Here is a 13,877-nt window from a genome sequence, read left to right on the forward strand (position 1 = left end):
AGCTAGGTCTCAAAAAGAGCCGGCTATGCTGGAAATCCGAGAAGTTCTGCCAGTCTGAAGTCCTTACGTCAGGGGTAGCCAATCTAGTGTCTTCTAGGTGTTCTGCACTACAGTTCTCACCAGCCCCTGCCAGCCTGGCTAAGGGATGACAGGAGTTGTAGTTCCCAACAGCTGGAAGGCGCAATCTTGGCTATGCCTGCCCTATGTCTTTTGGCTCCAGGTATCTTGAGGCTGAGTGAGGGGACGCTGGCCCAAGCGCCCAGCCAGCGCCTGTGGCTGTTGCCCAAGCAGACCTACTTCGATGTGGAAGAGAACAAGGGCAGGGCTCTGGAGAAGAAGAGGAACACCATCTGCTGCCTCCTTCTCGAGATCCTGAAAGAGGAGAGAGAGCTGCACATCGACAGCCTGGTGTTCAGGGTACGAAATGCAGGACTCTGGCCTTGCAGCTTAGTCCAGCTGGTAGCCAATACCAGAGACTAACCCACTCTTTCTGCCTCTTCCCAGGTGATAGATGCCTGCCAGAAACGGAAGCTGGGCTCAGTCCCAAAGTTCTCCAGCTTCTGCTGCAGCAGCGCTGACGTCCTGTCCTGCGTGCTCCACCTGCTAAACCAGGGCTCCATCCAGCGCCGGGAAGACCACCCACATCTCCTGCAGTGCGTCTCCACGGAGCCTCCTGCCCTGCCGGCACCAAGGAACCAGCCTCAAGTAGTCTTCCAGACTGTTGAGATAAAAAAAGCACCCACTGCACCCTGCCCACAAAAGAGACAGGCATTCTCTACATTTAGGTAGAACTGGCTGCTGGCCGGCCGACACAGCTGCCCAGAATGCTGCCTTCCTGCGTGGGGCTTTTCGAGGCAACGGCGAGGAGGGCGACAGGTGTTTTTGCTCCGCAGCTGACTCTGACTCCTCCTAACAGATTGCAAGCTGCCTTTTCAGCAATGAGCAAAGTGTGCTTCGGTAACGTTATGGGCTGCGGTGGGCAGAGCTGGCTCCCTCTTGCAAGGAGAAAGTAGAAAAGTTACCGCAAGCAGCTGCTTCCAGAAGGTGGATGTTTTTTATTCAAGCCAAGGGGCTGCCACTGCCTGGCTGCCAGCCTGCTGTAAGTCTCCCAGGCTACCAGCCGGCCTGTTATTTGGTGCAATAGGATGCAACAAAGATTGGTTGGTAAGCAACCACAGCCTTTCCTGAATGTTCAGAGTCGCTTGTGGTTGTATAACCCAGGCGACTTGGGAAGCGTCTTCTCCAGATTGTATACTTGCCTTATTTTCCCCAGTGTCAAATTGCCATGCAAACATGGCCCGATGGAAGGATTGCTTCCTTCCCCCTCACTGGGAACGTGATCTTTTGATTAATGTCTCTGGCCTTAGGGGAGGAGCATCTCCCATCCTTGCATGTTTGTTTGGCTGCTGAACAAAGCTAGCACCTCACTGAGCTGATATGCAGGCCACTTCTGGTCCATTTTTCTTTTTTGTAATCCTCAAATCCAGGGCTAGCCAACATGGTGTCCTCTAGATGATGTTGGGACTACCCACTCCCGACAGCTGCAGCCAAGATAGTGAGTGGTCCAGGATCTTCAGGAGTTGTAGTCCATCGTCATCTAAAGTGCCTCCTGTTGGCTACCTGATTTCTTTAAGACATCCTTTCAGTCCATAAGACAGGACATCCGGCCTAGCCTTTGTGTAGGAATCTAGTGCTGGTGTATTTATTTTTATTTATTTCTTATTTTTAATGTATTTTGTGTTCTCATTTTATATTTTTTGTGTTGTGAACTGCCCTGGGATCTTTGGACGAAGGGCGTTATGCAAATGTAATAAATAATCACAATAATGATTGAGCCTCTCGCATTCTAGCCTAACAGTGAGGGCCATCGGGCAGAGGCTGAAGAGTGAACGGCCGGCACCTTTCCCTTTGCAATGGATGAGTCAGCCTTTGATGGGTGCTGAAGCCCTTGCCCATGGCCAGACCTGGCCTGGGGTGGTCACTGTGAACCACGGTGCAGTAAATTAGCTGCTAAGAGCCAGCTGTTGCTTTAATTCTAAAAACGAGACCTAGAAGTTTGTACTCTCAGATGTAGCTTGTGAGCAAGTTCGTTTACATAACAAGTGCACACGATTTGTGTAGTAGCTATAATGTCCACTGCCCCAGTAGGTAATATGTGCATTTGTAGAGGTCTATAGGGACCTATAGCTGTCACTGAAGGAAGGGATGGTTGGAGACACCCAGTTTTTAAACATTACACATTGATATGGCTTGTGGGGATGGGCCATGTGGCCTTTGACCTTCTCTTAAGACTCCAGCCTTCCTCAGCTCCAGCCAGCAGGATCAGGGGTCAGAAATAAACAGGATCTGTCATCTTCCCAAAATCAGGTATGTGAGGTGCTGGGCTTTGGGAAGGCGACATGATGGCCAGGACAGGGTTCCAGAGTCCTCACACCTCCTCCCCAAAGCCTAGTTAGGACTTTCCCAACTTTGGCAAGGAGGTGGGAGGGCTCTAGGATCCTGCCAGAGCTTCATGCCTCCATCCCAAAGCGCAGCACCTTGCTTACCTAATTTTTGGGAAGCCAGTGTGAGGGCTGGGGGCTCATCTTTTCACCTTGCTCCCCCCACTCCTCTCCCGCACATCAGGGCAGTGTGCAGCCCAAAGTACTCTTGGCGGCCCACTTGTTATGAAAAATTGGACTGCCCTGTTGGAGGGTCAAAAATGAGGGGCAAGACATCTCACTCACTGGTACTTCTGCATATTGTTTTACCTCCTATGCTTTCTGTTGCCTCGTTCAATGCAACGGCCAGCTGCTTTGTCATTTTATTCCCTTCTGAAGAAGTCCAAAACCTGCAATCCCATTAACTGCTAAAGTCCAAATAATAATAATAACAATAAAACAAATTGGTTAAGAATCCATGGCCTGGTTTCCTTGAACTATCATGGGTCCAGCGGTATAATGTTAGCATGAACCGAGTTACTGTCTTTGTTGCAAGAAGCTGAATTCAGGCGGTGTGTTGTTTGGTAGAAACGAGATTGGATGCCTGGGTTGATGGACTTCAGCTTGCAACAAGGAAGGAAGGCAGTGGCACTCAGCACCTGAAAGGCAGTCTGAGCATCGCCATCTCATAGGTGGCCACACCGTAGCTGTCTTGCCTTCATGCAGCTGGACTCCTTAACCAGTTAAGCACAAGCAACTTTGCACAAATCTTTCAGCCATCTTTACACACCCACTCTCTTCACCCACCATTTTTTTTTTTTAATACCCTCCTATTGCCAAAGATTTCAGCAGATTACTACAGGATGTGGAACAAAGAAGTACCGGTTCTTTAGACAAGGAAAAACTATCACAAAAGGCTTTATACTCTCAGGCCTGAATTTCTTTGGAAAGCAAATTTTCAACTGCTTAGGGACGGGTAGAACTGTGGAAGCCAATGCAGAGGCTTCTGGAGCTGGCTTGCAGCCACACTGCACCTTTTCTCCCTAAGATCAGCATGCTGGTAGACAGCGCTTAACTGTGCAGGCTGGGGTCAGGTTTAACAGGAGGCACGAGGGGCTGCCAATAGTACAAGATGGACATTTATCCAAAGGCTTAGAGTGCCTCTCCTCTCGGAAGTATGCATGTGTGGCATGCTTTTGTTTCTAACCTGGTAACAGATAAGTCTGAGATACCGGAAAGTGGTTTTCATTGCTGGCCTGCTACCTTTGACACCGAAAGATCAATCCGTTATGAAGATCTGAACAGGGAAACATTTGGTGATACGGGTGACGAAGTGCACGCTGGTTGGAATTCAGATAGCTTTTAAAGAAGAGAGACAAGAAGGAAGAGTCTAGGAACAAGTCACCAACTTCTGACGTGCTGCAGAAGCTAGCCATAATTTCTGCTGCATTAACATTCACACATCAGGGATCCCTGTTTAGACCCTGCATTTGAGAGCTAAAAAGCTGCTCTGGCCTCATGCAAGGAGCTTGCAGTAGCCTGGTGCCTTTACATTTACGTTTTCTCAAAACCAGCAAGCTCTACAACCGCTTTCGAAGGCCCCCCCCCCCCCCCGTGTTTGGTCGGTGTTTTCAAAAATAGTGAGTCCAGGTTCCCCTTTTGCTCACAGTCGCCGTAGTTCTTTGACCTTTCACTTCTCAAAACAAGCCAAAAATTCCAAGCCAACTCACAAACTGACCCGAAGCCTTGTCAGTCACAATGGTACCAGCATTAATTTATTAAAATTAATCCAGAAAGCAACCTTACATTAAGTTTAACAAAAATAGAATCTTGTAAAAAATGGGGTTAACCCACCATCCCTGCTCTCCTAACCTCGAGCAGCTGCGTCCGGCGAGCAGGCGCAATACCACAGTTTAGGTCTCTTGAGTTCGGTAGGATACACTTTCAAGACAGGGGAAGGTTGGTTTGGCAGTTCTAGTGACACAAGGAGCTCCAGGAAGGCAGGGAGGCCTGGGCCTTGGAGTCCACTTGGTTTTTTAGAAAATGAGAGAGAAGGGAAGGGGTTGGGGGGGCACTGGCGGGTCTCGTCAGGGAAGAGGAGGGCAAAGAGGCACAAATAGCTGCCACGGGAAGGCTAGGCTCAGGACACCTTTGCTGCAGTTACTGGCTCTCTCGTTCTGGTGCTCGTGTTGGATTTTAGGATGTGTTCGTGTATATATCTGTGTCTGTGTGTCAGTCATTTTTGAAAGGAACTTGTTCCTCCTCGTACATCCTGTTCTGCAAGAGACCTGCCTCACGAAGGTGCAACTCGGCCCAGCTAGCGGAGCTCAGGAGAGAGCTGCAGTGAGTGCAGTGGCCATCAATGGAGTGCATGGCATGTAAGCTGGCGCTCCATCGCAAGGCAGCGCCTTGGCCAGAAAGCCTTCCCGGGGGCACAGGCCGCAGGGGCCTCTGGCCTGCCCTCCCTCAGCTGTGCGAGCAATGGCTCCCCCTCTTGCTCCACCTACCTAGCAGGGCCCAGCAATGCGGCAATCAAAGCACACACTGTTTCACCACAGCTGCAGTACATCCTGCACGAAGAGGGCCTTGCCCCACTGCAACTCTCTTTTTCTCTCGTCCTGCTTTCTCTGTACTCCCCCCCGCCCCCCACAAATAAAAGCCAGAACAGATCGGTTAGTGACGAAGCCCCTCGGCTTCCCCCTTCAGCCCCATACAAGCTGTGCTGCTTTAGCAAGGCCCTTTCCCCCTTCCTATTCCACTGGAATGGCACTCATTTGAGTTTCTCCCGCCTTTTGTCATGGAGGTCGGCCTACTGTGCTTCAAAGTGGCAAAGAACCAGCCGTTCTAGGATTCAGTCCCTCTGCTGCACCAGAGCAATCCCACCATCTGTGGATCTGTATCGGGTCCCAGAGGCAAGCGCTGCCCTGGGCTCGGGCACTCCTGTGCCACCTCCCCCTTAAAAATGGGAAGCAAACAGCAACACAGCAACTCCAGCCTTTTGTCTTGCAAACGTCTTGAACTACACAAAGCAGCTCATACCTGGACCAGCTGCCTGCTGCAGAAACGAGTTGCCCCTGCCTTTCCTTTCTGCTATCTCTGTACCACTTGCTTTCTATTCTCCCATCTGGGCATCTCCTCAGGGCATGAGAAGCTGAGTAGTGCCAGGCCCACTCCAAGCAGGAGGGGCCAAGTATTTTTTAGGAGAGACGGGGAAAGCTACTTTGTGTTAAAAGATGGCAAGGTACCCAAGATTCCAGGAGCCCTCTGTGCACTGGGGGCGGGCATTGCAGAGTGGCACTTGTGGGCAGAGGTCCAGCTTGCCCAGAATGGCAACGGGGTGAGCCTGGCTGAGCAAACCCCCTTTCTTGCCCATGACAAGGTGTGGGAGGGAACAGAGTCCCAGCTGCCCCGAGCCGACGGCTGGTTGGGGAGCTGTGCAAGTTCCCCCCTGGCCTCTTTCATTCCCGGAACAAGGAAAACTGGCCCAACGGCCGAGTCTTCAAGAGTTCAGGCTGAGAAAGCTCTGTGAATGCGTGCAGGTGTGTGTGTGTGCCTTCCTTTCGTTTCCTAGGACCAAGTTCACGTTAAAAACTAAAACAAAAACAAAAAAAAACCTCATGGGTGAGACGTAAAGCAAATCGGGATGCTCCTTGCACAGAACAAATGGAGCCAAAGAGAGCCCTGGCCGGATCAGGGCTCCAGCCCTGGGCCATCAGGCAGTCCAGTCCAGTCCAGTCAGTCATCTTCGGCAGAAGCAAGGAGCTGGATTGTCCCTCCTCTGTTCAGCACGGCAGAGCCCAAGTCCTCCCCGAGGCTGTTGCCTCGGGCTGCTTCCTTTCCTTTATCCTCACGCGCTCTTTGTGTAGCCGAAGATGCCGATGGGGAAATGCTTGACGTGTGTCGGCCACTGTGCGGCCAGCTGGAAAAACTTCACATCGTTCCACTCGATGCCGTCAATACAAACTGCAGGAGAGGAGGCAAAAGAGAGGAAGGACATTCAGGCCAGGAGCAGGGAAAGTGTGGAAGCAAGCGTTCAGAAGAGAAGCTGAACTGGGGCTTCCAGGGAAGAGCAAGACATGAAGAAGAAGAGTTTGGATTTGATATCCCGCTTCATCACTACCCTAAGGAGTCTCAAAGTGGCTAACATTCTCCTTTCCCTTCCTCCCCCACAACAAACACTCTGTGAGGTGAGTGGGGCTGAGAGACTTCAGAGAAGTGTGACTAGCCCAAGGTCACCCAGCAGCTGCATGTGGAGGAGCGGGGAAGCGAACCCGGTTCCCCAGATTACGAGTCTACCGCTCTTAACCACTACACCACACTGGCTCTTGTGTGCTGGTGGTGGAGGAGGAAATGCCGTTCAAGTTAAGCCCAGAGGTTGCTAACTTAGGGCTTGCAGATACCACGGTGTAACAGATTGGTGGAGAATTCAGGCAATAATCCCGCAGCCTGAATTGTGCCTACATTCTCCACTAACCTTCTTATAAGAACTTTCACCGTGCTGCCCCTGGAGGCCTTTTTCAGTGCCCCCAGGATGATCCATTAAGCCCCAGATTCCCATCTTCTACTTAAAAAGAGAGTAAGAAGTGTTTTTAGGATGTGCAATATGAAGCCAAATGCACACACCATTCTGCCTATGGTTTGCGAGAAATTTGCTTGCTCTTTCAGCGTTGTACTTGTGCCTCCCTGCTGCCCTTGGAAAAGTCTTGCACATGTCTAGGTGTGTGAGAGAGGAAGAGATGCACATGTGGCCTGTGTGTGAGAAAGACGGAGCATATGCATGTGTGGTCTGAAAAGGAGAGGTATGTGTGTGAGAGAGACGCAAAGAAGTATGAGTGAATGTGTGGTCTGTGAGAGAGAGGGAGAATGAGTGAGTGTGGATTGTGTGGTGAGGGTGAGTGTGGTATGGCATTCTTGGTAGTGGCACCCTCTCCTCAGATGTCAAGGAGATGAGCAACTATATAACTTTTAGAAGACATCTGAAGGCAGTACTGTATAGGGAAGCTTTTAAATGTGTTTTTAAGTACAGTGGTACCTCGGTTTGCGAAACATAATCCGTTCCGGAAGTCCGTTCTTAAACCGAAACAGTTCTTAAACAGAGGCGCGCTTTCCCTAATGAAGCCTACTGCCACCGGTGCCCTTTCACCGTTCGGATTCCATTCTGAGACCGAGGTAAAGTTCGCAAACCGGGACACTGCTTCCGGTTTTGTGGAGTTCGTAAACCGAATAGTTCGTAAACAGGGCTGTTCTTAAACCGAGATACCACTGTATGTTGGAAGCCACCCAGAGTGAACCCAGTCAGATGGGAGGGGTACAAATAATAAATTATTACTATTATTAGCCACCTAGTAGATTTCCCCTGGTACTGGGGGGAAACTCCCCTTTTATTAAAACATCAACAGCATCTGAGTGTGAAATCGTTATTGTGTGACCTCCACAATCAGTACCAGGTTGGTAGGTGAGGGCTGGAAGTAACAATGACTGTACTCTCTCCAAATAGGTTGGCGAACACCCTGTTGTAGGGCGCTGGCGGAGCCACGAGGCGAACAGAGCTCTGGCTAGGGCTATTCAGAAAAGGACAACAACTCAGCCGCCATAGAAAAGGCCCACTCACCACGGAGCATGGTGTTTTGGTGCTTGGCTGTGCAGATCAGGCGTGTGATCCCCTCAATTACTTGACTCTTCGGTTCCAAGTCCTTCTCTTTGTTTTTCTTAGTCAGGAACATGACTGCCAAAAGATAACCATTCGAGATTCAACAGATGTCCACACAGTGAAATCCTATCGCTGAGCAAGCACTGGAAGTTTCATGCCCCTTTCCACAGCGCATGCCAAGAGTCTGCCCAGGAGAACTAGAAGCACAGTTCCCAAACTTTCCCCCCTGCCCCAGAGACCATCTGAAATTTGCTGAGGGTTTTGCCAGCCCACTCACCAATTTTTCTGCCTGAAGCGGCAGCTATGATGCATTATGATTCTCAATTGTGTTTTCACTGCTTCTTTTGTTTCTTACACACTGCATTTCATTGTATAACATTTTGAATTCCGTGAAATTTGAACCGTAATAAAATGAAGTGCAATGTAAGAAATAAGAAAAGCAATTACAATGCAATTAAAATGTAATACAGTGGTACCTCGGGTTAAGAACTTAATTCGTTCTGGAGGTCTGTTCTTAACCTGAAACTGTTCTTAACCTGAGGTACCACTTTAGCTAATGGGGCCTCCCGCTGCCGCCCCGCCACTGCCGCACGATTTCTGTTCTCATCCTGAAGCAAAGTTCTTAACCCGAGGTACTATTTCTGAGTTAGCGGAGTCTGTAACCTGAAGCGTACGTAACCCGAAGTACCACTGTATGCATTGTGTGGAACGTTCTGTTTCCTGTCTTCAACCACAAATCCATTGGCACGTCTTGGCCCACCTAAATGGGATCGCTGGTAATTCAGGGATCACTGTTTGGACTAGAAGACTCTTGGGCTAGTAGGAACCAATCAATGTCAATAGTAAAATAACAGCAATAAATAAACGAGCAGGCTGAGCTGGTATAGGCAGACAACAAAGAGCTGTGATGCTTCTGGGGAAGATTACCTTTCTTATTCTTCTCCTTGGTGACCACAGTCATGGCCATGGTGTTGGGGGCGGTCAGCTCCCCAGGGCCAGGGATGCGGCTGACCTGCAGGGAGCGGAAATTGCTCTTCAGGGTGTTTTTGATGCCCGTCTCCCGCTTCTCGGCCTCTTTCCTCTTCTCTGGACCCTGCGCTGTCCAGTAATCGACCTGCAGGCCCATCACCTCCACGCCGGGACTCAGGTTGCTGGAAGGAAGAGGGGAAACAGAAGCTGCAACCAAAATGGACCCCGAGCCAAGCTAGGTGAGCAGCAGAACCACATGGCATAGCTCAGGCCGGACTGTACCACCGCAGGTTCTGAGGGGGACAGAGGTGGAAGCGTGCCACTTACCCAGCTCCCGAGAGCCCGCTGCTGACCGATGGGGAGGGTGGAGGGGTACCCACCACCTCCTTGGTATAGGGGATGCCTCCGCCAGATGGAGACGACGAGCTGAGCAGCGAAGTGGTGCAGATGGTCACATCGTCAGAATCAACTAAGGAAAGGGGGGAAATGGCCATATTATACCAGGGAGATGGTGGCTGATTTCAGGACCCGGGTGGCATTTTAACATCCATCCAATTCAGAGTGCTTCCAGATGACCTGTTTCTTGAGCACAAAGTTTGGGGGAAGCTTAGACGACTGTCTTAGATGTTTACTACGGCCTCGGTCCAGTATATCTGGAGGAGCGTCTCCACCCCCATTGTTCTGCCCAGACGCTGAGGTCCAGCTCCGAGGGCCTTCTGGCGGTTCCCTCACTGCGAGAAGCCAAGTTACAGGGAACCAGGCAGAGGGCCTTCTCGGTGGTGGCACCCGCCCTGTGGAACGCCCTCCCACCAGATGTCAAAGAGAACAACTACCAGACTTTTAGACGACATCTGAAGGCAGGCCTGTTTAGGGAAGCTTTTAATGTTTGATGCATTACTGTATTTTAATATTTTGTTGGAAGCCGCCCAGAGTGGCTGGGGAAGCCCAGGCAGATGGGCGGGGTATAAATTATTATTATTATTATTATTATTATTATTATTATTATTATTATTATTACTACTACTACTATTATTATTAGTTCTGCTTTGTCTGCAGGAAGGTTAGGTGATGTTGCATCAATCAAATGCCACTCCACCCTTCCCAATGGCTTCCCCCAGCATTCGTCTTCTTGCAAAAAAGTCTCGATTCTGCAAGTATGTGTTTCTATTGCGCAATAGCAATCTTACAGCCTGCACAATCTTAATTTTCTGGCCTGTGACTGAATCCTGCCTGGAAATAGTGACACCTGGAAGCGCCCTCATTCATTGTATGTTTTACACCTTTTATATAACCTGCTCTCCCAAAGCTGGGATTTACAGCCTTGCACCAAAAACACCTTGGGGAGCTTACTGTTGTTAGACACAGCTTAGCCTAGTCAATAATAATAATAATAATAATAATAATAATAATAATAATAATACCCTGCCCATCTGACTGGGTTGCCCCATCCACTCTGGGCAGCTTCCAACAGATATAAGAACACAATAAAACACCAAACATTAGAAGATCCAGTTATTACATAAGACCATCTAGTCTAGCATCCTGTTCTCACAGTGGCCACCCAGATGGCCATGGGGCACCCACAAGCGAGCTATGACCACAATAGTCATCTCCCCCCCTGCGGTTTCCAGCAACTGCTATTAGAAGCATTGCTGCCTCTAACTGTGGAGACAGAGCCCAGCCACCAGATCCCACCAGCAAATTGGAGAAGGATCTGTGCTGGGTCCTTGCAAGATGCAGGCTGGGTGGGAGACCAGAGTCAGGCTGTCTTGGCTGTAGCCTCCGGGCACCTGGCTCAGTGCCTTTTTCTCACCTGAGGTGTTGAAGGACTGCTCCACAAGGCCCACTTTCACCACCTGCCAGTGAACAAGGAGAAAAGCCTCAGTCAGTACCCAAAGACTTGCCAAGAGCCAACTTTCCATGCCAAGGAGCGGCTAACACAGCCTTCGTCATGCTGGCAGGGGATGATGGGAGTTGTAGTCCCAAATGTCTGGATCAGCAAAGGTTGAACAAACACCTCAAATGACAGTGACTGTGGCTTCCTGCCAAACTACCTCCTCTCTTGGGGAAGGTGAAAGGAAGAAGAGTTTGGATTTGATATCCCACTTTATCACTACCCAAAGGAGTCTCAAAGCAGCTAACATTCTCCTTTTCCCTTCCTCCCCCACAACACTCTGTGAGGTGAGTGGGGCTGAGAGACTTCAAAGAAGTGTGACTGGCCCAAGGTCACCCAGCAGCTGCATGTGGAGGAGCGGAGACACGAACCCGGTTCACCAGATTACGAGTCCACCGCTCTTAACCACTACACCACACTGGCTCTCTTAACATTAACTTGCAAGACAAGTTATATGGGTGCTGCCAAGGAGAAGGAGAAGGGATTCAGGTCGGAGTTAAACAATACAAATTGAGAGCATTTGCAGATGACCTGGTACTTACATTACAGGAGCCAGAAGCTAGTACGAAAAGAGTTTTGGAAATAATCCAAGAGTTTGGTCAATTGGCAGGATTTAAATTGAATAAGTTAAAGACTAAGGTATTGGAGAAAAATTTAACACAGACTGAAAAAGAAAGGTTTCAGAATGAGACGGGGTTGACTGTGGTTAAAAAAGTGAAATATTTGGGTGTGAATATGACAGCCAAGAATGTGAATTTATTTAAAGACAATTATGAAAAAACTTGGACAGAAGTGAAAAAAGACCTAGAGACATGGTCAAACTTGAAGCTTTCCTTGTTAGGTCGAATTGCAGTTATAAAAATGAATGTATTGCCAAGAATGTTGTTTTTGTTTCAAGCATTGCAGATAATGGATAAAATGGACTGTTTCAAGAAGTGGCAGAAAGATATATCTAAATTTGTCTGGCAGGGCAAGAAGCCCAGAATAAAATTTAAGATATTAACGGATTCAAAGGAAAGAGGGGGGTTTGCCCTGCCAGACTTTAAATTGTACTATGAAGCGGCAGCTTTCTGCTGGCTTAAAGAATGGCTGCTTCTTGAAAACACAGACATTTTGGATTTGGAAGGATTTAATAACATTTTTGGGTGGCATGCATATTTGTGGTATGACAAGGTTAAAGCGCATAAAAGTTTCAAAAACCATATTGTCAGAAAAGCACTGCTGAATGTCTGGGTTAGATATAAGGACTTGTTGGAAAATAAGACTCCAAGATGGTTATCACCAATGGAAGCTAAGGCAGTGAAAAAGCTAAATATGGAGTCGAAATGGCCAAGATATTGGGAAATCTTGGAAAAGGAAGGGGATAAACTGAGATTGCAGAGTTTCGAAAAACTAAAAGAGAAGGTGAGAGATTGGTTACATTACCATCAAATAAATGAAGTGTTTAAATTAGACAGAAAAATAGGTTTCCAGGTGGAAAAGTCAAAACTAGAGACTGAACTGTTAGAATCCAGCACTAAGAACTTGTCAAAAATGTATAATCTGCTGCTGAAATGGAACACACAAGATGAAACGGTTAAATCAACTATGATTACATGGGCTCAGGACATTGGTCATAACATCATGTTTGTTGACTGGGAAAAGTTGTGGACCACTGGGTTGAAGTTTACGGCGTGTAACGCCTTAAGAGAAAACATAATGAAAATGATTTATAGGTGGTACATAACCCCAGTCAAACTTGCAAAGATCTACCATTTGCCTGATAATAAATGTTGGAAATGTAAGGAAAAGGAGGGCACATTCTTTCACCTCTGGTGGACATGCCCGAAGATTAAGGCATTCTGGGAAATGATTTATAATGAACTGAAAAAGGTATTTAAATATACTTTCCCCAAGAAACCAGAGGCCTTTCTCTTGGGTATTGTCGGCCAGGGGGTGCTAAAGACAGATACAACCTTCTTTATGTATGCTACAACAGCAGCTAGAATACTCATCGCAAAGTACTGGAAGACACAGGATCTACCCACACTGGAAGAATGGCAGATGAAGGTGATGGACTATATGAGCCTGGCAGAGATGACGAGCAGAATCCGAGACCAGGGAAGAGAAGCGGCGGAAGAAGAATGGAAAAAGTTTAAGGACTATTTAAAGAAATATTATAAAATTGGAGACAGTTAGAATGATGTTGGACTAAAATAAATGGTTACTATTAGTAATGATTATGACAAAGAGAATAAGGGTGATTAGCATAAATTTACAATAAAATAAGGTAAGATTTCGCTGAAAAACTGTAAGAATTTGGAATACAGAAACGGGAAGTAAGAGGAGGTCGAGGAAGAAAGGTTTAGAAATTGGGTTATGAAGTGGTACGTGTTTTTTGTTTTATTATTGTTGAATGTTTGTTTATGTATGTCTTGTTTCTGTTATATAAAAAATTGTTTAATAAAAATATCTTAAAAAAAAAAAAAAAAGAGAAGGGCAAGGGCTTTTCTGAGTGGTCTAGTGGCCCCCAACAAACTCACCCCAACAAACGGCACAAACTTCTGGCAGGAATCCTCGTCAGGGCTGTGAAATGGAGCAGAGGCAATTAAAAGCTGCAAACCCGCCCCCCCTCCTTGAAAGAATCCTTGGCCTGGAAAGGCAACTGCGGAGAAGGGGGTAGCTCATGCAGCCAGCAGGACCTCCCATCATCCTTTGCTCACCATCCTCCTGAGCTGCCAAGGGACACGGCCCCCACCCCACCCCACCTTCATCCAGGCTATTTTGTCCCTGTCCTTGTTGACGTGTCTCGTCAGTGCACAGCCTCCCCCCCCCCCAGCCAGCAAAGAGTTATAAACAAGCAGCCGTTCTGAGAGAGCCAAAGCGATGTCGTCTCATCTTTAGGATGGGACGGGGGGCGAGGGAAGCAGGACAGACTCCTCTGCCTTAGGCAGCAAAGCAACCC

At 48.3% G+C, this 13,877-nt stretch overlaps 2 protein-coding genes across 9 annotated transcripts in view; one reads left to right on the forward strand and one right to left on the reverse strand.

Annotated features, from left to right (window-relative positions):
- The window catches only part of LOC310758450 (cullin-9-like), a 32,937-nt gene extending 30,042 nt beyond the window's left edge, over positions 1-2,895 (forward strand). For all 5 annotated transcript variants that reach the window (XM_083604725.1, XM_083604726.1, XM_083604727.1 and 2 more), the window contains exons 29-30: positions 221-417; positions 505-2,895. In XM_083604725.1, coding sequence (XP_083460851.1) covers positions 221-417; positions 505-789 — 482 coding nt within the window. In that variant the 3' untranslated portion in view covers positions 790-2,895. The remainder of the gene's footprint in view (positions 1-220; positions 418-504) is intronic.
- Positions 2,896-4,173: 1,278 nt separating this feature from the next.
- Positions 4,174-13,877, reverse strand: part of LOC310758505 (phosphofurin acidic cluster sorting protein 2-like) — a 193,500-nt gene continuing 183,796 nt past the window's right edge. For all 4 annotated transcript variants that reach the window (XM_083605037.1, XM_083605036.1, XM_083605035.1 and 1 more), the window contains 6 exons: positions 13,456-13,498; positions 10,853-10,895; positions 9,367-9,508; positions 8,998-9,221; positions 8,032-8,145; positions 4,174-6,383 (listed from right to left, as the gene is read on the reverse strand). In XM_083605037.1, the coding sequence (XP_083461163.1) occupies positions 6,268-6,383; positions 8,032-8,145; positions 8,998-9,221; positions 9,367-9,508; positions 10,853-10,895; positions 13,456-13,498 (682 nt within the window). In that variant the 3' untranslated portion in view covers positions 4,174-6,267. The remainder of the gene's footprint in view (positions 6,384-8,031; positions 8,146-8,997; positions 9,222-9,366; positions 9,509-10,852; positions 10,896-13,455; positions 13,499-13,877) is intronic.

The sequence above is a fragment of the Podarcis filfolensis genome (assembly GCF_964270895.1).
Source record: "Podarcis filfolensis genome assembly, chromosome: 3".
In the NCBI taxonomy this organism is placed as follows: Eukaryota; Metazoa; Chordata; class Lepidosauria; order Squamata; family Lacertidae; genus Podarcis; species Podarcis filfolensis.